The sequence below is a fragment of the Hippoglossus hippoglossus genome, chromosome 11 (assembly GCF_009819705.1).
Source record: "Hippoglossus hippoglossus isolate fHipHip1 chromosome 11, fHipHip1.pri, whole genome shotgun sequence".
Classification (NCBI taxonomy): Eukaryota; Metazoa; Chordata; class Actinopteri; order Pleuronectiformes; family Pleuronectidae; genus Hippoglossus; species Hippoglossus hippoglossus.
Genome location: NC_047161.1, coordinates 1,660,575 through 1,687,959, shown reverse-complemented (window position 1 = coordinate 1,687,959; position 27,385 = coordinate 1,660,575). Strand labels below are relative to the sequence as shown.

Sequence of the window (27,385 nt, the reverse complement as noted above, 5' to 3'; positions counted from 1 at the left end):
AAGAGCATGATGGGACAGGAAGTTATTTACAGTCAGTCACTTCCCTCATGCAGAGACAAAGTGGGACAGCGTCTATTATTCACTTTTCCTTTCACTTCCTGGAAGTTGAGTGACTCTCGAGGTTTGTATTTTTGGACGACCTCGCTAATGAATGGAAAACAGGATTATTTTAGTTTGAATATCTCAGGACACACAACATTCATCTCTATGCAGTTGAATCAGCGGCCGCTGCCACAACCGATATCCAGCAATCTCCAATAGGTGCTGTTGAAATATGAAGACAAATATTGATGCTTTTCTTTGTCTCACATGAAAGTAAACTCAATATTTTCATTTTAAAGACAAAACACTGATCAGTTAATAGAAAAATCATGGAAAGATCAATTGATGGTGAAAACGCTGAAGAGTTATTTGAGATTAATTCACTGCATTTGCAAATAAAGCTCAACAAATGTTATCGATTGTTTATCAATTCAAATGCTCAACCAATCAGAAGTCAGTCGTACCCGTCAATCATGGCGCTTCACCACATTTTCATCAAATAACAAATTAAAACCAAACCATCTTGAATATTATTGCAACCAAGCACCAGGGGGCGATCAAGACACTGGTTTTGCTAACAATGGCGAACATGGCCCTGTAAACGAAACGTTCATCTTGTCGTTGTACGAACATCAGTGTGATTAGAAACTTCTTAAAATCACAGAAACCAACTTTGGAAACATTTATTTGCCGTGTACTTTTACAACCTATACTCTAAATTCATTACCCGTACTGCAGCCAGCCACCAGGGGGCGACAGAGACTCTTTGGCTTTACTTTTGGTGGAGCAGCCATGTTTATGAGCAGTTAATCAAAACCTAAAACATTTATTCAAGATGTACTTTTTTCAGTTTGGACCGTGTCCCATCCGTTAACATGGAGGAGGCGGGGTTTATAAGCAATACCGCAGGCGGCCACCAGGCTGCATGGGAATCTGCAGCACATACCATACAAAACAAAAACACCAGGACACATGTAACACAAACCAGGTTGTGTCTCATACACGTGTCAAACACGCAGCTGGACAGCAGTTGTGTGTTTTTGCGTGTGCACAGTCGTTGTGGATACATTTCACACAACTTTGATTGTCCTGAGTTCCCTGAGCAGACACTCGGCAGCTGTGACGGTTGTTTGTTGACTTCTCTCTCGCCGGCGTCTGAGCAAAGCCGAGCGGCCTCCAGCTCCGGCTATTTACCGAGCGGTTGCTCATCGGCCTGTAGCGGCGTACACCCGGCGCGTGGCGAGCTGGAAGTGCCCGTGGCTGGACCGACACCTCGCAGTTGGCTGTGAGGGAGGTGCAGCCCGATCCGTGAGGCGTCGCATCACCCACTTCCAACAGATGGGACCACATCCCACTGCTGCGCATGTACGGCAAAACACTATGTTTAATTTACGCCTTCTGAAGCTGTCACCGAGAAACATCACACCGCTGTTTCTGCGGGAAAGGGAATAATTAGCGCCTGGATCCGATTGACTAATTATACAGTTGATAATCTTTCTGAAAGAAATATTCCGAGTGGTTTTCGCAGCCCGGCGTTTGGGGACGAGCGGAGGAACAAATCTGTGAGACGTCTCGCTGGTCCTGGTTCACTGTGGCTGTCACCGTGTGTTTCACAGCTACGATGAAACATATGCTGCAATAAATCCACGATAACATTTACATATCACATTATAACTGACACAAGCTGTGATTCAGCGTCTATTGATTCAACCTGTTGATTGATTCGACACGTACTCGTCATGTAGCTGCTTTGCAGACGCTGTCATTTCAGTTGTTGCTGTGTTTCTTCTTCTGCACATTATTCTCCATCCACCCAACGCTTCTGAACATTTTCAAACTCACTTGATATCAGCTTATGGAACAAATATTAAAATAAGATCCTGACGGTTCGTGAATAAATCCTGGTTCATGATGACATCTTGTGTCTTTTATTTCACTTCTGTGGTGACGTCCAGTAAACGTTGGATAAGTTGAACCTCAGTTTAAAGTTGTGAAACCAGGTTGACTCTTTTTTTTTCCCACCGCCAAAACGAATGGATTAATCCTGGATGGTTATCGATGCAACGCTTTTCTCATTATGAATTTAATTTGGTTGGACGAGGGAACATATCGACCAATCAATCGATCCGCTGAACGGGCGTCTGCAGTCCTATAAATAACTCCACCATATTCAGCTGGTTAAACTGTATCTTCTGTAGATTAACTCATCAATTAATCGACTCATGGTGTCAGATCTGAAAGATACAGAGAGGCTTGTTACCGTGGACTCGTTACCAGTTTGGACTCGTTACCAGTTTGGACTCGTTACCACTTTGGGCCTCTTCAATTTTGTACATCTCCATTCAGCCCCACGTTGCCTGGAGTTCCCATAATGCCTTGTGAATCGAATAACTTCTGTCCCATTGAAAAGGAAAGACATCGTGTTGTTGATGTGAAACTGGAAGAATACAAACATCTCACACGTAGAAGAAGCCGAGGAAGATGTCGATTTATAAATACAGGACGAGATTCGAGAGCTTGTGGTGAGAAGAGCCGACGCTGGTGTTTTATTCTCACATTCGCTCATTCTGACATTTCCTGGACGTTTTCCGAGGAGAACGGCAGGAGAGGTTGTGGAACATCTGGAACATGTCCGGAGTAACTGACTCAGACGCTTGTGTTCTCGCTCACAGCCCCTCTGGATGGTTTCAGGAAGATGAGCAGCCTCATGTCCGAAAGCAGCTTTAAACGTACTTATTTACGTTACTGTGTAAAATGATGTTTGATCGCGGCTCGACCCAGCGAACATCCGAGGACTCCACTGAAATAAATCGTTAGGACATTATGTGGCGTGGCCCTGATGAGAGCTAATGGAAGCCGCCTGTAATACTCCCCACTATCATCTGAAAACTAGGCTACATTAATGGATTTTTATTTTGAAACCCGTTTTATTCCACCACTGTGTCAGGACCAAGGGCAGTGCACTGACCTTTATGGACAGAGTTCACAGCAGCGCCGGCTCTGCCAGCTTCGCCCCAGTCCATATCCGAACACACAGCCATACTGCTGCATGCCCTTATGCACTGGCACATTTCCCAGCATGCTCCAGAGAGGGAGGGAGGGAGCGGGGGGGGGGGGGGGGAGAGACGAGCGAGAGAGATAGGGAAAAGATGGGAGAGGAATGAGAGTGATGTTGGGAAGAGGAGGCAGGTGGAAGAGGAGTGAGATGTGTGAGACGACGGCCGAGCTGACTAACGGCAGCATCGACCCGCTGACGCTTGTTTGTGTGACGTTGCAGAAAAACAGCGACACACAAAGAAAACAAAGATCCAGTGAATCCAGATGGTGGCGACGGAAACAGACGTATTTATTTCTTCTTCTTTCTGTTCCCTTTGTTTTTTGCACTTTCTCTCTTTTTCAACACTGCAGTATTCTGAGAGACGGCCCACGCAGCGAGAGGGAGGGAGGGAGGGAGTGAATGGATGAAGTCAGGAGGTGTGTGTGTGTGTGTGTGTGTGTGTGTGTGTGTGTGTGTGTGTGTGTGGGTGACAGGGGGTCTGCTGCACTAATTCACTGCCTGTCGGGGGGGGGGGGCTTCTGTGTCTTTAAAGCTCACGTGTCCCTGTAAGAGGAAGTGAGGCAGCAGCGATATACAGGCTCATACACATGTACAGGCACATATGGTTTCTATGTAGCAGGGCCTGGATATACGTGTTCAAGACATTATATATAACACATTTACGTACGTACATTATATAAAATATGTCCAAACTCAGAGAAATCCACAGTTTTATTCAAGTTAACGTGACGTTTCGTCTCGTTTGCCTTAATAAATGCGTTAATTGCGTCATATTCACATCTGCTCCACCGGTGATTTGTCCGTCGTATGATGAAGGAGAAATGAAGATGAACTCCAGATAATGTCCTAACATTTGGGTCCGGAGGTTGTCTTCCAGATATGAAGAAGGCAACCGGAGATTCTCAGGAGCATTCGGATCCATCTCCGACTGTTTGCAGGTCAAATATAAAGTGAAACGTCTTCTTCTAAGGTTCATTAAAGGTTCATGGCGTGTTCTGACACATGCTGTGGGCAGGAAGGCCGAGCAGCAGGCGTATAGGCAGCGTCACAAATCCATAGGTGTGTGTAGGACACACAGCAAGACTCAGCATGACGACAGGAAAGGCAGGAAGATGGAGTAAGACAGACAGACGCAGCCGCTCAGCCACAAGCTGCAGACGTACAGTAAAGAAGAAACCAGGAGGACATGGTTGATGGTTCCAGAAGAATCAAATCTCATGTTTTATTCTGCACATATCTAAACGGGGATATTAACTAGAACCACCCTAACACTCAGTGCATTGGAGTCGAGTAAAGAACAAAATGAGGACAACAACTGTATCAATGAAGTTTAGACTTGTCCTTAGTGGTGTTTGACGTTACACAGAGACATTTCACATCTCAAGTCTTTGGCGTCTTCAACTGGGGCTGAAGGGCTCGGCGGCGGCGTCGGGGATGTTGGTGGCGTACATGTCGCACATCATGTTGTGCTTCTCCCTGAGTTTGGCCTGCAGCAGCAGGTGCTGCAAGACGCTGATCGTCACGTCCATCTCAGCGATCTCCTGGTTCAGCTTCACCAAACTCTGGTTGATCTTCACTACCGGAGCTTCGTCAGACATGCTGCTGCCTTTCTCCTCCATTTGCTTCTTCACCTTCCTCAGACTGTCGTTGACCTCGGCCACGACTCGGGTCCTGTCCATCATCCGCCCGTTGGCCTTCTCATATTGCTCGGAGGCGTCTCTCATCTTAGCCTGACCGTCGCGGTACTCCTGGATCAGATGCTTGAGCTGAAAGTTGATGGACTCCTCTCTGCTGCTCAACTTCTTCATATTGCTACTGATGTCCTCCTGCAGTTTGTGCAGAAAGCTCATGGTCTGTTCGAGGGAAGAATATATTCTGTCCCTGTGTTGATGCAGCTGGTCCACGTGGCTCCTCCAGTCCTTGTTGTCGGTCTCGATCGGGGCTGTGAGCTGAGGCAGGACTCTCTCTACCTCCAGCGCCCACTCTGCTGGATCAACCGCCTCCTGATCCATCTCGTCCTCCTCCTCATCATCGCTCGTCTCATCCTCCTCATTGTCGAACGTTAGCTCTGCCTTGTCCTCCATCATGAACTCGTCTTCTGTGCTTTCTCTCGCATGGGTCGGCCTTTTAAAGGAGAACCCTCTCTTCTTCAGGGCCTTCTCAGCCAGTTGGTACAGCACGAAGCAGACACACTCGCCAGAACCCTGGAGGAGATTGGTTGGTGGGAAATTCCCCTTACCTCCGAGGGCCCTGAGCTCGGCCAGGATGTTGGACGCGGTGGCGGTTGGGTCGTCGTTTTCCTGAGGCGCGGGGAACGACCTCCCTGCCGCGTTGATGAGCCACGCTGCGATGACGCGGAACATGTGGAACTGCTCGTCGGGGTCGGAAGGCAGATATCGACTGGCAACAAAATAATGTCTGTTCAGGGGCTTCAGGTTGTGTCGGGCCACAACTTCCTCCTCGTAGTTTAACAGCTTCAGCCTCTCCAACAGAAGCTCCATCACGACAAACGCCCGGGAAGCTGGTCTGCGAGGGCAGTCCGCTTCGTCTCCTTCCGACATTTTGTGCTTTTTAGCAGCCGCTCGACACACAACGTAATTTCAGAATCAAACCAGTGGAAAGGATGAAGAGATACTATAGGTAGACGTATAGAAGATCAAAGAAATGTGATTTAATATCGTAGCCCCAAGATCAAAGACCTATGACTGTGACAAGTTCAAAGGCTCATGTGTATTCTGTTGTTTGTTTGTTTGTTTGTTTTTGTTTGTTTTTAAAATGTCATTGAATCATAATTGTTGTATTTGCTAAGGTTTGGACGACCTAATTCAAATACATACATGAAATGTAATGTAAAATACAAAACACTCAACAACCAGAAACTCGTCTCAGTAACTGACATGAAACCTCATAAAACACGACTTGGTTAGATCACGGTGCTTCACAGTGATGGTGATATTAACAGGAAATAATACGGGATAATAATGCTCATAATGTTTTAATATTAATATGATAAAGAATAATTAGTTAAAAGCAGACTATCCTTCGATTATCACTGTGTTGATTTTAGATTGAGACCATCGTGTTTTAATAAGCACCAAAAATATAACAGCTAATAAAACCGACAATGTTTGAACCCTCACATCCTGTTTGAACACGAGATTCCATCGGATCGACTCAGAATTATGTTTTTTATGTATTTTATTGTGACACCAGGTCCAGATTAAATCCATGAACACACGCACATCTGATGTTATTTATTTTATTTGTTTTTTTTGTTCATTTTGATTGGATTGGATGCGTCTCTCGCCTAGAAAGCCGGTGGAGGTTCAGCGGAGGTTCAGCTGTGTGTCAGCGGGGGCTTCTTAATTACCACATCTGAGGAAGCGGGTTGGAAAAGCCCCCGGAGGTGGAGACACGCTGACGTGTAGCCGGGCTGTCGGGGCAGCGGAGCAACCACAACCTTCCAGCTGAGACTATGTAGGTTAACCGTGATCCAGGAAATAGTCCCGGTCCAGTCCTGGAATCAGAACATCCTGTGCTCGTATCCTCCTCTCACATTGAGAGAATAACGTCCTTTTTTCATATAATTTGATAATTATTCTCTGCCGTGCATGTTTCTATCTTTCTGATGCTGCGTGTTAAAACATATCTTTAGAAACTGCCGCTCTGATGCTTCTGTCGGCTGCAGAGTCGTGTTGCTGCTCCAGAGGCTGAAACTTGTCCTGCTGCTGATCTCTTTTCTTTTTTGTTATGGAAAGAACCAAGTGGAATTAAGAAAATAAACATTATGTCAAATGTTAAAATAAATGTTTCTGTAAAATAAAAGTTTTCATATCGGCAAACAAACACAGACGCGTCAGTCGGCTCTGAAATATCAAACATTTAAAAACCTGTTATCTGGCTTCGCGGGGGTCAAAGGTCACGACAGACGTTTACATAGAGCTCAGTTCACGAGGTTAATGGAGACACAACGTTTGAAAGTATTTAACAAGAGGGAGAAAAGATCAGTTTGTTGGATTTCCTCCTGACAGCAGTGCTGAGTCTCTGCCGTTCCTGACGCTGCAGGCCTCATTCTGTAAACAGACACACACACACAGACACACACACACACACAGACACACACACATCTGTGGTCTCTCTGCTCGGCCCCTCTGTCAGATGAGTCCATATGGCAGCTGTCATGTCGCCTGCTCTCTTTTTATCAAAGTCAGATCACGGCTGCTCCCGTCTCCGCTGTCAGCTGATGTGTGTGAGTGTGTGTGTGTGTCTGTGTGTGTGAGTGTGTGTCTGTGTGTGTGTGTGTGTGTGTGTGTGTCCCTCCATTCAGCAGAATCTCAGGTCTAATCAAGCTTTCAATAAGCTCCACGTAAAGTTGCTGGAGGCCGGAGTCTTGTATATAAAATCATCTCTGAGCCGTCGACTTCCTGTAGAAAGTTCGTCTCGGCCCAAACTACAGTCTGTTGTTTTTCTGCATTTGACACAGGAAGTAATAAAGTCAACATTATCAACAGAATCCTAACAGAAACTGCAGGAGGTTCGATTCCCTCGTTTGTTTTCGTCTTTTACTTTAAGTCGCCTCAGCAAACTTTGTTGTTGTTTGTTTTGTTTTCATCGTTTATTCAAAAATCTATTTTCTGCTTTACTCTTTTTTTACTTCGTGAGAAAATGTGCGTAAAATAGTGTTTCTGACATTTTGTGGAGTTTGTTTGTCATCAGAAGAAGCAGCAGGAAAAGTTTCATCCTCATTTTCAGCGACTGCGGAAACTTTCAGGCTAAATGTTCAGACGAGTTGTGTTTTTTGGGGGAAAAGATGAAAACAAATCACAATATAATGAATTAAATATGATTTACTTAAATTTACTTTAATAAATCTCTTTTTGTGTTGTGTTCGTCTCTTTCAGTGTGAATCCTGTGGAGTGGATGTGAACCTGAAGAGACGGCGAGCAGGTGACGGCTGCACCTCCCGGACGTTTCCCCTCGAAGCCGACGCTCCTCACCGGACGCTGCAGTCCTCCTCTCCTTGATGCTGTTGGGAATCCAGGTTTCTGAGCCTCTTCCCGTCTCGTCTGTCGTTTCTTTTGTTACAAGCGAAACCAAAACCAGGTGCCAAGCTGACTGTGTCAAGAGGAAGAAGCAGAGCAAACGGCTTCGTCCACCTCCTGCGTCTCGTCACGTTTAACCTGCAGAGAGTTTATACCGTTTATGTCTCTCTGTGTCTTTGCTGCTTTAAAGACTCTTCTCCTCCCGGGACGATGATCAGTGCATTATTGGTTCAAAGTGCTTTCTAACTGAACGCTACAAGGCTTCAGCAGGACGGCGTTTGACTGACAAGCCCCCGTCTGAAGCTGATAAATACAAGCACCACCTCCTCCACCTCCACCACCTCCTCCTCCTCCTCCTCCTCCTCCTCCGCTGCTGCTGCTGCTGCTGCTGCTGCTGCTGCTATCTCAAAGGCTCAGAGATTTACTGTCGTCTCAGTCTGTGAAACACTGCTGACACTTTCCCTATCTCCTTCTTCCAGTCGCTTCTACGAGAGAAGCCTCTCGCTCCGTGTCGTCTCCCGTCTCTTCCACACGTGGCGTCTCGATCACGCCGAACCCGCCCCCCCCCCCCCCACCCCCCTTATCCGACCTCTTCAACCTTTTCTCTTCTTTTTAACATTCTTCCTCTTCTTTTACTCGAAACATGCAATTTAAAACCTTTCACTGTTTTTACCTTTTCGGTGTAAGAGGATTCAGTTTGTAAGAAAAAGACAAAAAGAAAAAAGCAACCTAAAGCCATACCGAACACCAGCCATACGAAACCTTTCACATTGACCGAACGCCTCACGATGTTTAAGTGATCTTCACGTCGGTGCACGCACACATTCAGGGAGTCAGCGCAGGAAAACCCACATTTCCTACGTTTGCATGAAAGAGCAGATTCGTAAGTTGTGACTTTTTTCTTTCGACCTGCGTCCGAACCGAACCTGTGACCCGACGAGCCTGCGGCGGGCGTCCGAGTGCGGCGGTGAATCGTGGCCGCGTCGAGTTCCCCCGTCGTCATCCCGTGTTCCGCTGTGCTGACGGATGAATCCGGACATTTTCATGTCTGTTCTGTGGGCAGAACCTCGCTGCCCTGCTAGAACCGGGCCCAAGCCCTCCTTCGTTCTCTTCTGCTGGGCCAAGCTCAACTCAGAGCAGAGACACTCACACAAGGGTATCGAACGCACATAAGGTTCCCGCGCTGTTCCGGCTTTTTCTTTCTGTAATCCCGTCGCTGTCGATCACTGTTTTCGTGAATGCCTTGACACGCTCATTTACAGAACTGATCTCCGTCCTCGCGGTCGCTCGCTGCCGGACCTTCTCTCGGATCTGTGACGTCTAAATCCACTTTTCTGATTTAAACCAAAACTTCAAGCATCTTGACCTTTACTGAAATCGCTTTTGAAAGGAAGGAGCTCGCTTATCGGACGAATTGTGAAAGACACGTAAAAAAGAGGTCACAGCTTTGTTAAGACTCACTCAAAGCAGCCAGCTGTGTTGTTTACACACACAAACACACACACACACGCGGAGCTTGAACACACAATCTGCTTTGTCGTTTTTTTCCACGTATGATTTCACGCGTCCGTTTTCCACGCAGGACAACAGAAGTGCCAAACTCCCACAAGAATTCTTCCGACATCCGTCACAGCTCATTAAAGGAGAAAAATACAAGTTTACATTCAGCGCTCAATGTTTACAGACGTTTTCCATTTCCGTCTCTCATGTGAATTGTAACTTTCGTGCCATAAAAGGAAAACTCTGCAGACTCTACAGGTCGCTACGTTAAGAGTTTACATTTTTCTCGCTCTCATTTTGTTTACGAAAAGAAAAGAGATTACTGCCTATTTTAACGATTTTACATTTTTGGCCAGTGGACTGTAAAACTTCGTCAGAACCAAACTTATCTGACACCTGCTGCCCTGACACAAACCCATGTTGTTCATTACTTGACGTTTTACTTTAAGATGATTTCAGACTTTAGCCATTTCACAGGCACTTTGTCTGGGGCCTGAAAAACGCTGAAAGACCTCAATGTTTACAAAAGCTGCTTAAGGGACGGATTCGTACGCAGAGACATGTTTACATTAGGATGAAGGAGTGAAACCCGTTGATGAACTCCCAGAGAAAAACCTTCGCTCCTGTGCCACGTGGACGAAACACGACGCTGTGAGTTCACCAGGGTCTGACCTTTTCATACGGAGCCTTTTTATACGTCGACGAGCTGCCATCTTGGAAGAGGACGCCGATCGTTGGCTCATTGGATTTTTTTTTGACGTCGGTTCATGAACTTTGTGGTAAAAACGATGAAACCCACAATTTCCGGAGGGATGTTTTACTCGTCCCTCGCCGTCCTGCTTTTCTCCTGCCTTGCCGTTTCCTCGGTAACCATCACCAAGGCAGGACGCGCTGTCGATGGTGATGTGAGGACGTTGACCGGCAGCGGTGGCAAAACAAGCAGCACCTTGTTCCTCTTGACCGGCTACAAGCCACGGCTGCCGCCGCCGCCCGCCGGACCCAAAGTGGCGCCCAAAGCGGCCGAGGTGGAGGACGGGGACGATTCTCCTCCACCAGTTATGGCCGAGCTTCCTCCAAAGCCCCTCCCTCAGACCATGTTGCCGAGGAACATGACGGCCGACGCCCTGAAGCCTCCACTCGGAGCGGCCCAGGTGGCTCCGCCTCCCCGACAGCTGGTGGATGTGGACGTGTGCAGGTAAAGAACAAATCTGTTTCCTGTTTCCTGTTGAGTTTGAGTTTGCTCAGTTTTGGTTCATCACCGCTGATTTTAAATTTACACTTATAATGTCTTTAGTATTTTAGTGACGGAAGAGATTTGAATGAAATTGCTGAAGTTTGATTTCACATGATTTAGCTCATGGAAAATGTATTTTTTATTTAATATATCAGATAAATCTCGTGGATTCAAGTTGATGGGTAAAATCAGTTTGCTGGTGTTGAGTGAAGTTCATGTCACGTCTCTATTTTATTTCCATCCGTGTGATGTGTTGATTCCTCTGATGCCACAAACTCGCTCCGGCTTCCAGTCTCCACTCAGAGGCGTCTCGCTGTTGCTAGGCAACATGCGATGGGCTCTAAATCAGCCTGTGTGTTGGCGAGCGGCTCCGCAGCACGTTCACCAGCAGCAGCTCGTTCAGGCGGAGGAACGCAGCACTGACAGGACGACGACACGAGACAAACACCATCTATGAATCTGTCGTGAATCTCTCAAAGGTTCTCGTGGTTTTATTCGATCACAGGAAGCTTTTAGTTTAATTACTGAGGTCGAATCCTGCGTTAAACACACCGATGATCTGAGAAGTTTCCACGTGTGGATATTCTGTGTTCTACAATAATGTCTAATTTCTTCCTCAGACATTTTTCTTGTGTTGTTCGTAAGCGGGAGTGTAAAAAAAAGAATGTGAAATTATTCTCAGGATCGCACATGAATATTTTCCATCTTGTCGGACATTATACTTCCTCCAGCTGCACAGATCAGATCTGTTCCATCAACACAACATGGTGCATCGAGTACGTAGGCAGCTCACAACATGCCTCAAACCCAGTGGGAGAAGAAAGGAGAAATGTGCATTAGCTCATTGGAAAGCTGCCTCTGCAAAGCAGCAGCGTGTTGGCAGCAGAGGTGGAGAGTCACTGAAACATTAACTCAGCTACAGTTTGAGGACATACCAGAGCATTTGCATTATATGCTCCTCGATACTGAACTTCTAAAGGAGACGTTTTATGTTAAGTCCGCTCCACTGAAAACATTTCTCCGGAAGAAGTCTCAGGGTTAAATGCCATTGGTTCAGTTGATGTGAAGACCAAACAGCAGCTGCCACGTCTGTAGAGAACTTTATATACACGCTGCTGATTGGACGACTCCTGTGACACACCCACCAAACCATAGAAAACCAACCTCGACGCTCGTTGACACGATTTCCGTGGAAACATGTCGTTCAACCTGGAAACTTGGAGAGGAACAGCTGACCAATCAGGGCAGACTGGGTTTAAAGAGACAGGAGCTAAAACCAAGTGTTTGAGACAGAGGCTGAAAAGAGGAGCTGCAGCAAAGGACAGTTTTCTGAACGTCAGATTTTTAATTTTACTAAACATCTGTGTACTTCTTCCACTGGTTTGTAGAAATTAGGTCAATGAGGTCACAAACTCTGTAACGTCACTGACAAAATGTCTCCTCAGGGGTTACTACGACGTCATGGGCCACTTTGACACAACCTTCAACTGCTCCAAAGGCAGCTACATCTACTGCTGCGGCACCTGCCACTACCGCTTCTGCTGCGAGCACCAGAGGAGCCGGCTGGACCAGGAAGCCTGCAACAACTACAAGTCGCCGGTGTGGGCCGACCCGCAGGTCACCTCCACCGCGCCCACCGGGAACAAGCCCGACCCGGACTTCGAGACGCTGCCGCTGCAGAACAGCAGGTGAGAGTCTGGACTCAAACCAAAGTGAATGAAGAAAGATGAAGACACACACACAAAGAAATGAAAGAAAATGTAATTATGAAAGAGAAGGGTTTTGTCCGCTGCCTGTTTTTCTTTAACGTGAGCTAACGTTTGTTTCCCCTAACATCAGTACGGCCTACGTGATCGGAGGTGTGATCTCCTTCACGCTGGTCGTGGCGGTGGGCGTCAGGATCGCCTTCAGCAAGGTGGCGCGTCGACCCCGAAACCGAGACGTCAACATGCCCAGGTGAGACCGAGTGTCCGTCGAGGTCGTAAACAGACGTCATGTGAAGCAAAGCAAGATGCACAGAATCTGATTTGATTTTGATAAAGTTTTGGTTAATGGACAAAGATAAAAGTCTGAATTCTGTGTGTCTGGATATTCTTCCTCCTCACATCTCTGTCCGTCTCTCCCTCCTCCTCCTCCTCTCGTCCCTCCGTCCGTCCTCTGCTGTGTCAGATCACTGGTGGACATCCTGCGCCACCAGTCGAGCCCCGTGCAGCAGGGAGAGAGGAACAACACCGCCATGTTGACCAGCACCACCTCGGACGGACGCACGTCCAAAAACCTCTACACCCCCATCCTGCAGAGCAAAGACAACCGCAGTGAGTGTCCACACGTTCACGTTCAAACGGATCAAATAAATAATCAACTTGAAGTCCGATAAATGAAAAGAAGGTTTGAGTCCATATCGTGAAGATCCCAGTTTAATCGCAGCATCAAAATGTGGGTTTTCTTTTATTTATTCTCTGTAGAAACGAAAATATCTGTAACTCTAACTACATATGACTGAATGTGAAAAGTTAATGAACATAAACATAAAGTTCAGTCACTTATTGAATCTTTTCTCTTAATCTTTATATGAAAATGTACATTGACATACAACATGAATTAGATTAGAAAAGAAAATATTTTTTGTTATTTAACTAAATGTTGATGATGTCACTGTCACCGAACCCCCTGAGTTTGTAGTGTTTATTAAAGTTAGGTTTTGGACAGAAAGAAATAACTTATTATTTAAATGTTTAATTATTATTTCTAATATCTGAGCTGTTTTAGTAATAATTGCTACCACATACATCTTTTATAGGTTTATAAGAAACAGTCCTTTTTTTGAATTTGTACTTTCTGTATTTAATTTTTCTCATATTAGCAGATGAGAGTTGAAACGTTCACATTTCTCTGGTTTTATTCACATTTAACTAATATTTTCTCTCTGAGCGTGAATGAATTTGTCTCGTTGTACGTTAACCGTTCACACGACAACAGTGTGAACACACAAAAACAACACACACTGTCCTCTCTCTCTCTGTCTCTCTCTCTCTCTCTCTCTCTCTCTGTCTCTCTGTCTCTCTGTCGCTCGGCTGCTGTCTCTCACGTCTCCGCCGTCAGTCTCTCCAGGATTTGAATTTTTGTTCTGATGAATCTGACAAATGAAAATAGCCTGAGGCTGTTCTGTCCCTGTTGTTGTCGAGGCTCCTCCCCCCTCCTCAGAGCGAGAGCAGCTACTTCACAGGAGCTGGACGTGTTGTTGGGAACTGAAGTGCTCGTCCACAAACACTAACTCAGACTCCACGCTCTATAAATACTGAATCACTTTGACGTCTCACACAACACAGGGTTTTTACAGTTTTTAAACATTTATTATTATTGATTATTTGTCATATAATTTCTTTATTTTGATTAAATGGTGTTATTGATAAATCCCAAACCCAAATATCTTCAGAACACGCCGGTATAGATCAGAGAAAAGCAGTTTCAACTTCAAAAATGTCCGTAATTATAAAACGATTTAATCAAAATGTTGCAGTTTAATTTTCTGCCGTCAGAGGAAAGTACTTTTAAATGAAAATGAAGACTCAGTCTGAGCAGCAGTTTGACTGAATTGAGCACGTGGGGTTGATAAACCCACTGTATTCCTGGAGGGTCCGTCTCTCTGTCCTGTGTCTCCCACTGTCTCTCTCTCTGCTGACACAAATGCTTACTCGACACGCCTCTCGTGTCTCCGGTGGTTTGTCCGTCAGTTTGTCAGCTCTGCTCTCTTTGCAGCCGGGAACTTGCACCACCACTTTAACCAGCAGGGGGGTGCTTCCAGCCCCAAACACTCTGCGACCATCGGTAAGCCTCGTGGTCAGCAGCGCGGCCAAGCACGGGCGGCGGCGAGCTGCCGGCCGGGTCGGCGGCCTCACGACCACACTGTCTGTCTGTGTTGTGTTGGTTGGACGGCCTGTCGTCCTGTGCTCTTTAAACAGCTGTGTCACTGTCAACTCATATCTGTGTTTGTGACGACACGGCCGTGTTGAGAGTGACACACGATGGATAAGAGTGCGAGCTACAAGTTGTCTGGCCCCGCCCCCTCTGCTTAATGCAAGCCTGTCTGCCCCCCCCCCCCACCCCCACCCCCCCACCACCACCAAGACCACAAGCCTGCTTCCAAATGTGCTTCTTCCTCTTTTATGGGTTTTCTTTTCTATTCAAGAGCATCTAATTGATTTGATGTTCAGATTGTGTAACTCTTTCACTCGACATCTGTGAGCTTGCACTCAGATATTGGTCGGATTTGCTGCGCTCCAGCTTCAGCTCTACTCCTCCCAATGATTGTCGGATCTCGGATTTTGTTTCTTTTGCGCTTCGATTTTTTTGTGCAACACGTTGGTCAAAAGTCATCAACCAATAGAAGACCAGCTGTAGTGACGGCCAATTGAATTGTCCCGCCCTTGTTGTGATGCGTTGATCCATGAAGGTGTTGCTAGCATCAATTCAAGACAATATACGTCGCCCTGTATTTCCTTTGCCCTGTATTACTGGAGCAAGAGTAACCACAACAAGGACGGGGCAATTTGATTTGTCATCACTACACCTGGATTTCTTTTGGTCGGGTAATCTCGACACGAAGAAATCCGAGACGATTCACGATAGCACAAGGAGGAGAGCTGAAGCTGCAGCTCAGGCGACAAAATATGTGGGTGCAAGAGCACAGTTTGAGCACAAGCGCAGGGTCTCGAGTGATATCATTACAAAATCTGAACATGAAATCTCTCAAGCTGAAGGAAAAAAACCCATCTTCTTCTTCCTCCTCCTCCTCTTCCTCCTCCTCTTCTCTCTGTGTTGCAGTGATGTGCTCACAGCTGACACGACACGTTAACAGAGGTCCTAAGCCAGGTCACTGCACTTCCAGGGTCTGTTTTCCCAGGCTCTGCACCGAGAAAACAAAAAAGCAATGCCAGCAGACGTGATTTCTCCCCCACAACATTTCCCTCATCCTCAGTAAAATCAGTAAGAATCGTTTGCTGAGGCTGATTTAGAGCGTCTCACGTGGCCGCTGCAGAACTCTGGGTAAGATCTCTGAGGAAACGTGATGAGAGGATGAAGATCGTTTCAGAGCAGCTACATCGACACGTGTCCTTCAGGGGAAGAATTACATCCGTACGCTGAAGCTCACATTTACCAGCTTTTCCATGAGCAATGAAGGCGTCACACTGTCTGTGTGTCCGAGGGGCGTGGTCTCCGAATGCAAACCTGCACCCGACATATGTTTCTGTCGTCCATCTTTATCTGATTAAAAACAGTTGATCAGTCGGTGGAATAAAATAAATAATTGAAAAATCTGTCATATTTTACGTTTTAAACATTTCAGTGTCATCCTTTAATGTTTTTTAAGAGTTTAATTCATCTTTGCTCGTTTGCTCTCGACACTTTAGGTCACAAAGTTGAAGTGGACTCTGATATTCGTCCCTTAGTTCGGTTCTCGCTCCTCCTGTGTTAGATAATGATCTCCAGCGAGGAAACGAGCAGAACCCTTCAGCTCTCTGACTCAGACCCTCTGCTCTCACTGCAGCTGACGACACCATCAAACCTCTGTCAGCCGTCGTAGGTGTTACACAAAAGAAAGTCCAACAACGTGCGCTCGTAGAAATGACCGAGCTAATTCTGATAAAACCACACAAACACACATTAAACTCAACATCTGGTTCTGTTTCGATCATATTTTCCTCAGCCTTCGTCCTGCTTTTAGAGAAACGATATGATCTCACAGCTGGCATTACTTCTTTTTTTTTGTTGTGTGCGCCTGTGTGTGTGACATGCACGGTGCAGAAGGCGATGTGGTGTGTGTTCCCCGGGTGGCGCTTCACAGAGACATTATTGCCCATTACTGTCAATGGTCAATGAGCAGCATATGTCCAACAGTAATCTTAACGAGATCGCAGCCCATAACCATTTCCTCCCCGAATGGACTCCACATCGATTGTGTCCGTCTCCAACGCAGGAAACGACAGCGAACGGCCAATTTCCCTCGGTTGCGTAATCGTTTTTAAACATCTCCTGCTCACACCCGGTTAATAAAGTTACTCTGCGTCTGTTTTTATAAATCCAACATGTCAAATCAGAACCGCGATGATCCAGCATGTGTCGACTCCTGGACGTGAGCTCGTTGCACACGTCAGGTGTGCTCAGTCTTAAATCATCCCACACGGAGCAAACTGCAGTTACACAATACAGATTCAAGCCCGAAATAACCGAGCCTGAACCGAAGGCTTTTCAGGTTTTTAGTGAATTTAATGTTCGCTGTTTGAGTCTGAGTTTGTGTTATTGACTCACATGGTTAGAGAATATCTCCCCTGATTCACCGTGTGACAGAACCCGACCTGAACCCGACCTGAACCCAATGGGCTCGGGTCGGGGGCTACCACACTCTCTGATGCCAGTTTGTCGGTGTCGTGATGGTAAAAGCTGGAAACACAAGCGACAGGACGAGTTAGAGATGGAACCATATCACCGGACCCAAAACTCAGAAAGTAAAGTAACACCGTGATAAATACACAGCCGTCACCTTCCACAGAGTAACAAGCACCCCCCCCCCCCCCCCCCCCCCTTCACTTCATGTCGGGTCGTCTGTTTGTATATGAATGTCCTGTGTGATGTAACTGATATGATGAGTTTACATGTTGCAAAACAGACGCCCCCTCCCCTCCCCTCCCCCTCACCACCAACCTTACATAAGAAGAATTTTTATGTGAATCGATCGATGTGCTGCTTCTGCACTTTGCATAAATGTGAATGTGCACAGAGTCTCCGTGTATTTCTCTGTGTTTACATGTGGTTGATATGTTTGTGTCGGAGCCTCAGATGAAACAGCACAGTCGTATTTATAGATGGTCGCCATGGAGCTCGGAGACACTTCCTGTGTTTACTGATCATTAACCCGCTCGTGTCTTCTGTCTTTTTCCTCCTCTTCTCTTTTCTGTTTTTCTCTGACTTCGTCCGCTCTTCCTCGTCTCCATCCTCTTCCTCCTTTATCCTCCATCTCCTTCTCCTCTTCCACATTCTCTCCTTTGTTTTACCTTCCCTCAACCACCATCATCCTACTCTTCATCAATCCATTTTCCTCCCCTCCCTCTCCCTCTCCCTCTTTCTCTTCATCCCCCTTTCACCTCTCTCTCTCCAGAGCGTGGCCCCCGAATGAACAACACCCAGCAGCTCTCCTCCGGTCCCACCCTGCTCTCAGGCAGCGGTAAAGGTGGCGGCGGCGGCGGCGGCAGCTTCATCAGCGGCGGCATGAGACACAACAGCAGCCACCCTTCCTTCTCCCACTCCTTCCACAACCTGGCCCAGCTGCCGCCGTCCTACGATGCCGCCATGAAACCAGAGATCAACCGCTACAGCTCCCTGAAGAGGCTGGGTGAGTCCAAGTGCACGAGAGAGACAAAAGGGAGGCCCATGTCTCATCTGCTAACATGGAGGAGACAGGGTTTATGACCTGTACTGTAGCCAACCACCAGGGGGCGATAGAGAAGATCTGGCTCCACCTTTGGTAGCCGTCTTGATTTTATTACTGGTTTTGATTTTTGGTCCTCAAAGCTCACAAACACATCTTTGTAAAACTACGACTACGAGCCCAGTTATTCTCACGCCAGCTCGCCGTCGTCCTCCCTCCCTGCGTCTTTTCTTTTCTTTCTCTCTCATTGTGTCCCAGTTTGTCAAACTTTCACACGGCTGATTCTCCCGGGAGCAGAGAGGTCTTTGCCGCCAGGAGATTTGTGACTCAGCTGCGGAGCCAAATAATCATCTCGGTGCAGCTCGGACGTGTAAACAGCTCCTGCTAAACAGCCGTAACAGCAAAGTAAACAGAGGGGGGGGAATAAATGAAGGGATCGGGGGGGGGGGGGATCAAAAAGTGACAGGTTTAAAAAGACAAAGAAGAAACGAATAGAGGAAGAAGGGGGAGGCAGGGGAAGGGGGGGGATAGGGGATGAGAGGAAATAGAAACATGGGAGAAACGTGAAGACGCTGACTGGGCAGACGAGGAGGAAGAAAAAAGGAGAGATTGTGGAAGATAGAGATGCAGAAGGAGGAAGAATGGAGGGAGAGGCGAGTGACGGAGAGGGAGAAAGGATTGGAGGGAGGGAGGGAGAGATGTGGAGATAGGGGGGAGGGGTGTTGGCTGGTCTGCAGGGGCCTGGCTGCCGTCGATGGGGAAGAAAAGATGTTTGAGCGGCTGGCAACCTCTCTCTCTCTCTCTCTCTCTCCTCTATCCTCTCTGTCTGTCTGAAGCTCTCTCGCCCTGCGACTGCTGGAGCCGGCAGGGGGAGGGGGGGGCTCTGCAGCTGAGTGATGGATGGTTACTGCTCGGCCGAACGTGTGTGTGTGTGTGTGTGTGTGTGTGTGTGTGTGTGTGTGTGTGTACGTGGAGGCAGTAATGAGGTGAAAGCCGAGACCAGATGGAGCTCTTTATTATTTCATTTCACTCGAAAGGAGAAAACACTTCGGTCTTGAATTCTCTCTGTAACGTGATTAAAGTCGTATGAAGACACGCCCCCATTCCTTATTCATCCTTTTCCATTTGTTCTACCTGTAACTTATTTACTTTATTGGTTCCTAAGTGCGATGTACTTTTGGTTTTAATTATGTATCACGTACAAAAGGCAAATCGCAGCTTGGCCTCCAGTGGAATTCAAACGCTGCTGATCTTTGACCCCCGATATTCACTTCACGTTCTCGTGCGTACGGCTGCGCCCTTCAAACGATTGTCTCTTCTGGTCATCTCGCTTAAACTACTGGCTTCACTGCCCCCTCATGATCTCCGGTGGTACTGCACCATCTGCTTCATCCACATCCGTAAGCTTTCAGGAGACTTTGCCCCGAATCCGGACGAAAGGACGTTGAGCGTAAATGAGCCTTTAGTTCTAAAACAAACAGAAACGTAAGAACAAGTCGTGATCGGTGCAGTGGATGGTTTTTATTTCCCACAGCAGAGCTACGAGACACTTTAACAGAAGAACCAGAACCAGTCGCAGTGAATCAATGTTTTCACTCGTCTGATTATGAAATGCCTGAATGTCAGTTTTGGTGAAGCACCTCTTCAAACAGAGACTCTGTGTCTCACAGAGAGTGAACTCTCTTACCAGCCACCGTATGAACCCTGGTTCTTTTGATGTCGCTCGCCACACGGCAGCGTGGAGAGAAGGACGCTGATAAAGGTTTCTTTGTCTGCGGTCGGCAGCCAGGGAGGGACGGAGGGATAATTTGGCCTTACAGGACGGGAGTAAACAGAGAGTGGGGGGGGGGGGGGGGAGGGGAGATGAAGAGGAGGGCGAGGGCGAGACAAAACGGCGAGAGAGAGAAAGGGAAAGATGGCGGTGAAAACCTGGAGAGCAGGAGGGGAGAAAAAAAGAGGAGACAAAAGGAAGAGGGAGAGGAGAGCTGAGGGAGAGAGAGAAGAAGAAGAGGGGAGGAAGAGGTAGAGCGGTGGCTGGGTAAAGGTCAGCTTTAAATTGGCTCTCGGGGAGCTGCTTCCATGGAAATGCTTTGAAGATTAAAGTGGTCTGTGGAGCAGAAAGCACAGAAACACTGTATTTCACTGTTAATGAAGCTCACTAACTGTTCCGTCCACGTCTCCACCTCTTTCTTCTGTCGCTCCCTTTCTTTATCCTCACGCCATTCATGTCTTCTTTGTCTCTCACAGCTTTGTCTGTCCTCTGTTGCAGTCTGGTTCGTCCACTCGTCCTTTTACCTTTTTCCTGTTGAGCCTCATGCAGTATACAGTGTACACCTCTCTTTCGCCCCCTTTTCTTTCAATCTCTCTTTTTCCATTATCCATTCTTGCAATTTTCCGTCTCCTCTGACTCCATCACCTCCATTTCACCCTTTGCTGTTTATCTTTCACAGCGTTTCACCTCCCTTTCCTGTGACAGATTTCCCTCCTCTCCTCTTTTCCTTCTGTCAACTACTCCTTTGTTTTATCATTTGAATTTTCTATGGTTTTTGTTTGTCTCCCTCTCTTTCTTTTGGGATTTGAAATTTATTCTCAACCTTGGAAGCAGCAGCTCTCACCACAAGCTCCATTCAGAAGCTGCTCTGGTGCTTTCAGTCGTCTCACACGTCAGCAGATGAGTGTTTGCTCATTAATCCGTAAAGAAACATTACTTCTGTCTTTGTTTTGCTGAACCAGAGAAAGAACTGGACGAGTACTCCAGCTACTACAACTCCAAACGCCGGTTCAACAACGCTCCGCCGTCCTTCCACTCGTCTCAGCACCACCTGCCCTATGGAGGTGAATACACGCTGGGATCTCGGGGAACGCTGCCCCTCAACGGCTCCCGGCCCCGTCTCCACATCCCCGCCTCCACCCCGAACCCGTACCCGCTGCCCTCCCAGACGCAGTACACCAGCTTCTCGTTCGACAGGCCGCCGCGCCGCGTCCGCTCCCAGGACCAGCTGCTGGCCCTTGGGGACAACACGCTGTCCCGCCTGTCCAAGAACCAGCAACACCAGTACTACAAAGCCATGATGAGCACCAGCAGGAGCTCCAACTCGCAGACGCTCCGCAGGTGAGTTCAGAGACCGGAGGAGTTGGAGGACGGCAGAGGTGAGAGGAGGAAGATGAGAGGATGAGGTGTGACGAGAGGAAAATCAGACAAGACAAGGAGATGAAAAACAAAGGAGAGAGGAACGAGATCAGAGAAGGTGAAAGATGAGAGGGAAGCAGGTCGTCTAGAAATCAGATGGAGGAGAGATGAAGAAAGAATAAAAGCAAAGGGAATCAGAGAATAAAATATTAGATTAATGTCAAGAGCAGAGCAGCTTCATTAAAGTTTAAAGAGTCCGACAAGGTGAGGGAACGCTGTTCATTTTAAATAACACAGATATTGTTCAGTCCGATTTCAAACATTTTACTTCTTTGAAAAAGTTTAACTCAGCTCTGCAGTTGTTTCTTGACCTGGAAACAAAGGTGTTTAAAGTTTAGAGCAATGTTTGATTTCTGATTAATTCTCCTGGACAATGTGAGCCGTGTTTTAGGAAGGGAACCTTGATTTGTATTTATTTATATTGGGCCTTTCACAGCTTTATTTCACCGGGACAGTTTAAGACAGAGAAGATGAAGGAAGTCTGAGCTGTCGAGTCGAATCAGCGACTCGCTGTTCGGGGGTTTTTATTCCCCGGTGGCCGGTCACCTCCTCCAATGAGGTTACAAACATTTAGTTTGTTAGTTAGCAAGAATCCAGCACAGACTACTGAACGGATTTCACGAATCTTGGAAAGATTTAGTGCAGATCCAGATCAGGTAAAATATTAAAACCATTAGACTATAAGAGACGCCCTGGGAAAGTGATGAAGATGTCACAATGTTTAAGAAAGTGATAAGATTCCTGGATCTGCACCAAAATTGAATGTGTTCTTCCTTTGCCGATGTCCCCTCCTTCCACCAAGTGTTGTTTAAATCTGTTAAAAGACGGGTGAAGACATAACCTCGTCGGTGGAGTTAATATCAGCAGAATAAACTGGTCTCTGGTTTCAGGTCCCACGAGAGGCTCCTGGTCTCCCCTGACCGTCTGGAGGACCGGCTGATGGCGATGGGGCTGATGATGGGAGGAGGCGAAAGAGGAGGAGGAAGTGGGATGGTGCCCACCATGGGCCGGCTCAGCCACCACCAGAAGGCCCAGTCGCAGCAGAACATCTGCGTCACGCCGTCCATGGAACGCCACCACATGATCAAGATGAACTCCCACCCGACGCCAGGCCACGACCACGACCGCGGCCACGACCACGACCGCGAGCGCAGCTCCGCCGCCATGCCCGGGATGGGCATGTACGGTGGCTGGGACCCCCACCGGGGCCACAGCGGTGGTGGAGCGGTGACGGGCGGAGGCCACCCCAACTCCCGGAGGATGGCCTTCGCCAACAAGAGGCAGAACACCATCGAACAGTTGCACTTCATCCCCGGAGGAGGGGGGGGGCCACGGACTGCGGACTGGGAGTAAGAACGAGGTGACGGTGTGAGAGGAGGAGGGAGAGAGAGAGAGAGAGAGAGGGAGGAGAGGTGAAGGCTGAAGATATAAAACAGGACGAGGGAAGGAAAGCGTTGAGGCATTTAGCGGGAAGACGAGGCAGCTGAAAAAGAAATGAGGAAGAGGTTTGACCCCATCATAGCACACGGAGTGGTGGACGACATCATTAATCTCCCAGTGAGCAGAGCCACTTGATTTCCTCCTCGTCACTTCGCGTGTTGAAAAGAATATTCAGCCATTTTCTGCAAAGGGAAGACACACACGTCCACTTCAAAAGAGCAAAAAAATACAGTATGAGTGAAGTTTTAAGGCTGCTGGGTATTCGCTGTGACTTTTATTGAAGGATACCCGCTGATTATAATTTATTGACTTGTCCTCGACTTTTATTGCGCTGTCCTCTGAGTCCTCGAGCGCTCTGACAGAACTTCCTCTGTCTTTGAATCCAGTGTGGATGACGGAGAGCGCCGAGGCAGAGGCAGACCGGTTTGCTTGTCTTTGTATTTATAAAAGTATTTAAAACCAAACAAGTTGCTCTTTTATAAGATTTAACCTGATATTAATAATAAGGAGCCCTGTTGGACTTTGTGTATAAAACGTATTTATCCTGAAGTCAGCCAGTTTGTCATTTCAAGGCCGAACATTGTTGTGATTGGACTATCATGAACGTTAAACTGCTAAATTAATCCAGCCGAACGCAGTTCTCTGTCACATGATTGATTTGTGGTTCGATTCACAGAACAAGTGGAAAATACACTTAATGCCTTTATTTGGCAAAAAATCTAAATGTAAATGGAAGCTGCTGCTGTAAAGGCCCAGTCACACCAGCGTGGGTTTATTTCAGTGATGGTTGTGATCACTGGATTTAATTCAATCTTAATGACGAGATTAACTTTGGTGAACTGTGAATTACACTAATAACCAAATCTAAATTGGAGTAAGCTAGCGTTGGCTAATTAGCGACGCGTTTCACCTTTATTTTACCTGTAGTTTATGAAAGAGCCATGTTTTTCTAGACGGGGAATGACGCAGACATTTGTGGTGAAGGAACACGTCTTTTGAATAAACTGTGAACTTGTCGAATTTGTGAAACTTTGTGAAGATGATTATCTTGAGCGAGCTGAGAAGCTAGCTGCTAACTGTTAGCCCGTTAATCCTGTTAGCTCGTTAAGCTTTTTTCCCCTCGATTATTAAATTGTGTAATGTAAGAAAATGCCAGTTGAGAGTAGAAGGAACATTGAAGTAAATATCGTGACTGACCCGTGCTGTGTTCCGGCTGGTTAGCATTTTAGCGATTAGCTTGTTAGCTTCTGTAGTTTCACAGCTAACCCTGTCAGGGGTAGTAGGGCTGTCACTTTCTCCAAATATAAAGTTTTACATTCAGCAAAATTTGTTCGTTGTATTCGACAGCCGCCCCCTTTGATGTCTTTGATTGTACCCTCAGGATGCCTTTGCCTGCTAGCATCCTTCATTTTCTTAGCAAAACTACGTAACAATACTGGCTAACTTTACTGATAGGTCAAGAGTTCAGCAGGTCAAGCGCCCTCCGCTGGTTCACGAGGCAAACTACTTCAAACTGTATGATGCGCTTCTAAACTGTATATTTACAATTCAAACAAGTTTTAATAGAAACATTTTCTCCCCACATTTGAAGTGACAGTCCTCTTCGGGAGTCTCGACACCCCCCCGAGGATTTTTTAAATCCAAATACTTCACACAAGACTTGGATGAATTTTAATGTCCCACTTCCTGGTGTGACCGGGCCTTAAAATCCACTAAAATCCACTTTAACTTAAGGCCTTTGTACAGTGAACTCTCGTGAGCGTTGATCATTGTGCTGTGACCCGTTGCGTAATCAGATCAATTGGAAGATTTAAGACTCTGTGTGGGTCAAACGTTTTAATATCGACGCTGACAAAGCAAACGTCCCCCAAACACTGTTTCAAACTCGAGTTTTTTGGAAGTCGGACGTTACTGTTTTCGCGACCGATTGCCGTTAAGCAAATCCTCCCTTTTGTCTACGACGGCGCACGTTACCTGCGAATTCAGCCGCTCGCCTCTTGTGGAAGGAAAAGGGGTCAGACGGGTTCAAGGCCGGGGACAATGGACACTTCACACTAAGGGCTATACCGAATTATCTTTGTGTCTGTGCTCTGTGCAGCGTCTGCTTCTCATTTCCATGTGTCAGTGTCCGGGGGCATGCTTGTGCAAAACATTCATTTTTTTATATATACGTGTAGAGAAAAAAAATATAAACATGCAAAGGAATTCAAAGCAAAGGAACTTTTGTGGAACATGTAAAAACACCCGACCATGAGTCCTCGATAGCACGGCGGGAGGAGTGTTGGCCATGATGATGTCATATTTTGTACATTTTTTAGTTCCTCTGGCTGTGAGATGGACCTTCTGACCCTCTCGGGGGTTCCAGGGACTCGTGAGGCCTCGTCCGAGGTTTTCTGTTTCCCCTCGATAACGACGGATGTGATTGCCGCCAGCCACCTTTAGTCTTTAAGTACAAACACGTGTGCTCATGTGTTCATGGTTTATGATCATACATGTAATGATCCCCCCCCCCCCCCTGCTCGATCAGACTCTCTTTATCACGATGGTTATTTTTGATTTGCTTATTTATTTTTTGTTGAAACACGCATTTATTTTTTTAAATCTCTGAACTTTAATGTACAATCCTGGATTTTCAATATTCAAACTTTCTAGTGGAATTTTAAAAAAAGAAAAGAAAAAAACATTTGTACACTCAACAACACGAGCTGATGCAATCAAAGAGAAAAGACGAAACCGCATGACGATGTCAGAAGCCAGTGTTGATGATGTCATAGTGCTGACTGATGATGTCACGGCGTGTATATGTGTCAATGTACATGTGTCTGTTTTCATTTGTGTGCCCGTGTGCGTAACTCTCTCAGTGTCTTCTTCTTCTTCTTCTTCTTCTTAGGAATGCTGAACCTCATTTTTGACAGAACTCGGTTTTTGTCTTCGGCACACGAAGACGATTTTAACGCCCGAGTCTCATTACGTGTTCATATCAACTTGTAATGAAATTTAAAGGCCTGTCGTTGTTTGATTTGATTTATTATTTATTTTTCTTTAAAAAAAAAAAAGGGAACACTGATCAATCACAGCTTCTCTGGTCGAGCTACGTTCACCACAGCGGGGACTTTTCAGACGTTTGAACATGTTTAGCGATGGAAGGCTTATATATTGTGTCACGTTTTGGTATTTGAACAGAAGTGAAACGGCCGAGTGTGTCAGTTATTGCTCGCTCGACGAGCTTGTGTGGCTTGAACGTGTACCTGCAAAAAGCGATTTGTCTTTTGTAAGCTACTTTCTCATTTGTGCTCATTCGAACAGAACTTTAAAAGGCACAAATGCGACTCGACGAACGGTGTTAACTCAGCTTTTTAAAGTTGCAATACACGCGAAGAAGGAAGAACGAGGGTTTTTTTGTGGGTTATGGAGGAGTTGGTATTGCGACTGGCCTTCGGCTGAAAGGACTCGGAAGGTTCTGTGGTTTTTACACTGAAAACATCTCATTAACTTTTAAAAGAGGAAGAGGCAAAAAAAACAACGGGAGGGGAAATGTAAATGACACGTGAAAATTCAGTTTGTATTTTCTTTCTCATTTCTCCTCATACCTTCAAAGGTCTGATACTCATGTTGTAATCTGTTTGGTTAAATGCTCCCCCTGATCTGAGTGTGTGTGTGTGTGTGTGAGTGTGTGTGTGTGTGCGCCTGTGTGCGTGTGTGTGTGTTTGCCACCGAGGGGGAGGCATGGCCTGTATTTGTATTCTCAAAGCTACTCTGCATACCTCAAATTGTATGATACATTTATTTATTACATCCCCTTATATGTCTATTTCCAAGAATATCCAGACAAAGGTCTCACAGATGTGCAACCCCTTTGTTATTGGTGATGGATTCTTGCGTTTGTAGAAATCATACTGTTTGATTGATAATAACAATAAAAAAAAAAAAATCCCACTAAATGTTGTGTGTGTGACTTGTTTGATGAAACTGGACTCGTCATGTGTGAGTTTTTCATTCCCAGGCTCATGTTCAGTTATCAGATGAATAGATTAAACGATTCCACATTACACAGAAAATAAGTCAGAACTTTTCCTCATTCTCTTCTCAAATGTTTTCCTAGTTTTATGCTACCTACTAATTTTGAATTAATGAGGAACAGAATAATTAAACAAGACTGAGAATCTGAAAACATGTTTGACGTTACACTGCAGTGTTGTTTCCATAATCAGTCCCGCCTCCTTGTGTCTCGGCACCCGAGGGAGCAATTTGAGGCTCCACAGGGGAGCAACACGTCTGCATCACATCCCACCCACCACTTTAAACACAGCTTAATAAATTCACTACAGTCATTCAGATATAAGAACGTGAGGAAATTACAGGGGGAGCCACAGGCGCGGCAGAACCCTCCCGATCTGACCTTTACGAATACACGGAGAAGTTTAAACTGGACGAACAGCAGATATTTCTGTTT

The 27,385-nt window shown here is 46.5% G+C and overlaps 2 protein-coding genes across 2 annotated transcripts; one reads left to right on the top strand and one right to left on the bottom strand.

Moving 5' to 3' along the window:
• Positions 1-4,497: 4,497 nt before the first annotated feature.
• On the bottom strand, positions 4,498-5,661 carry LOC117770653 (intraflagellar transport protein 57 homolog). Its single transcript, XM_034600306.1, has one exon. It carries the CDS (start codon positions 5,659-5,661, stop codon positions 4,498-4,500), a length of 1,164 nt encoding a protein of 387 aa, XP_034456197.1.
• A 4,421-nt stretch (positions 5,662-10,082) lies between these two features.
• Positions 10,083-26,873, top strand: shisa7b (shisa family member 7). Its single transcript, XM_034600856.1, has 8 exons — positions 10,083-10,837; positions 12,322-12,564; positions 12,716-12,832; positions 13,046-13,191; positions 14,636-14,704; positions 18,033-18,266; positions 21,036-21,414; positions 22,383-26,873. The coding sequence occupies exons 1-8, from the start codon at positions 10,410-10,412 to the stop codon at positions 22,843-22,845; spliced, it is 2,079 nt and encodes a 692-aa protein (XP_034456747.1). The 5' UTR covers positions 10,083-10,409; the 3' UTR covers positions 22,846-26,873.
• Positions 26,874-27,385: the final 512 nt, after the last annotated feature.

Coding starts and splice junctions, on each gene's coding strand:
- shisa7b (XM_034600856.1), top strand. CDS start 10,410: ATGAACTTTGTGGTAAAAACGATGAAACCCACAATTTCCGGAGGGATG. Junction 10,838..12,321: donor GTGGATGTGGACGTGTGCAG/GTAAAGAACAAA, acceptor ATGTCTCCTCAG/GGGTTACTACGACGTCATGG. Junction 12,833..13,045: donor CGAGACGTCAACATGCCCAG/GTGAGACCGAGT, acceptor CTGCTGTGTCAG/ATCACTGGTGGACATCCTGC.
- LOC117770653 (XM_034600306.1), bottom strand. CDS start 5,661: ATGTCGGAAGGAGACGAAGCGGACTGCCCTCGCAGACCAGCTTCCCGG.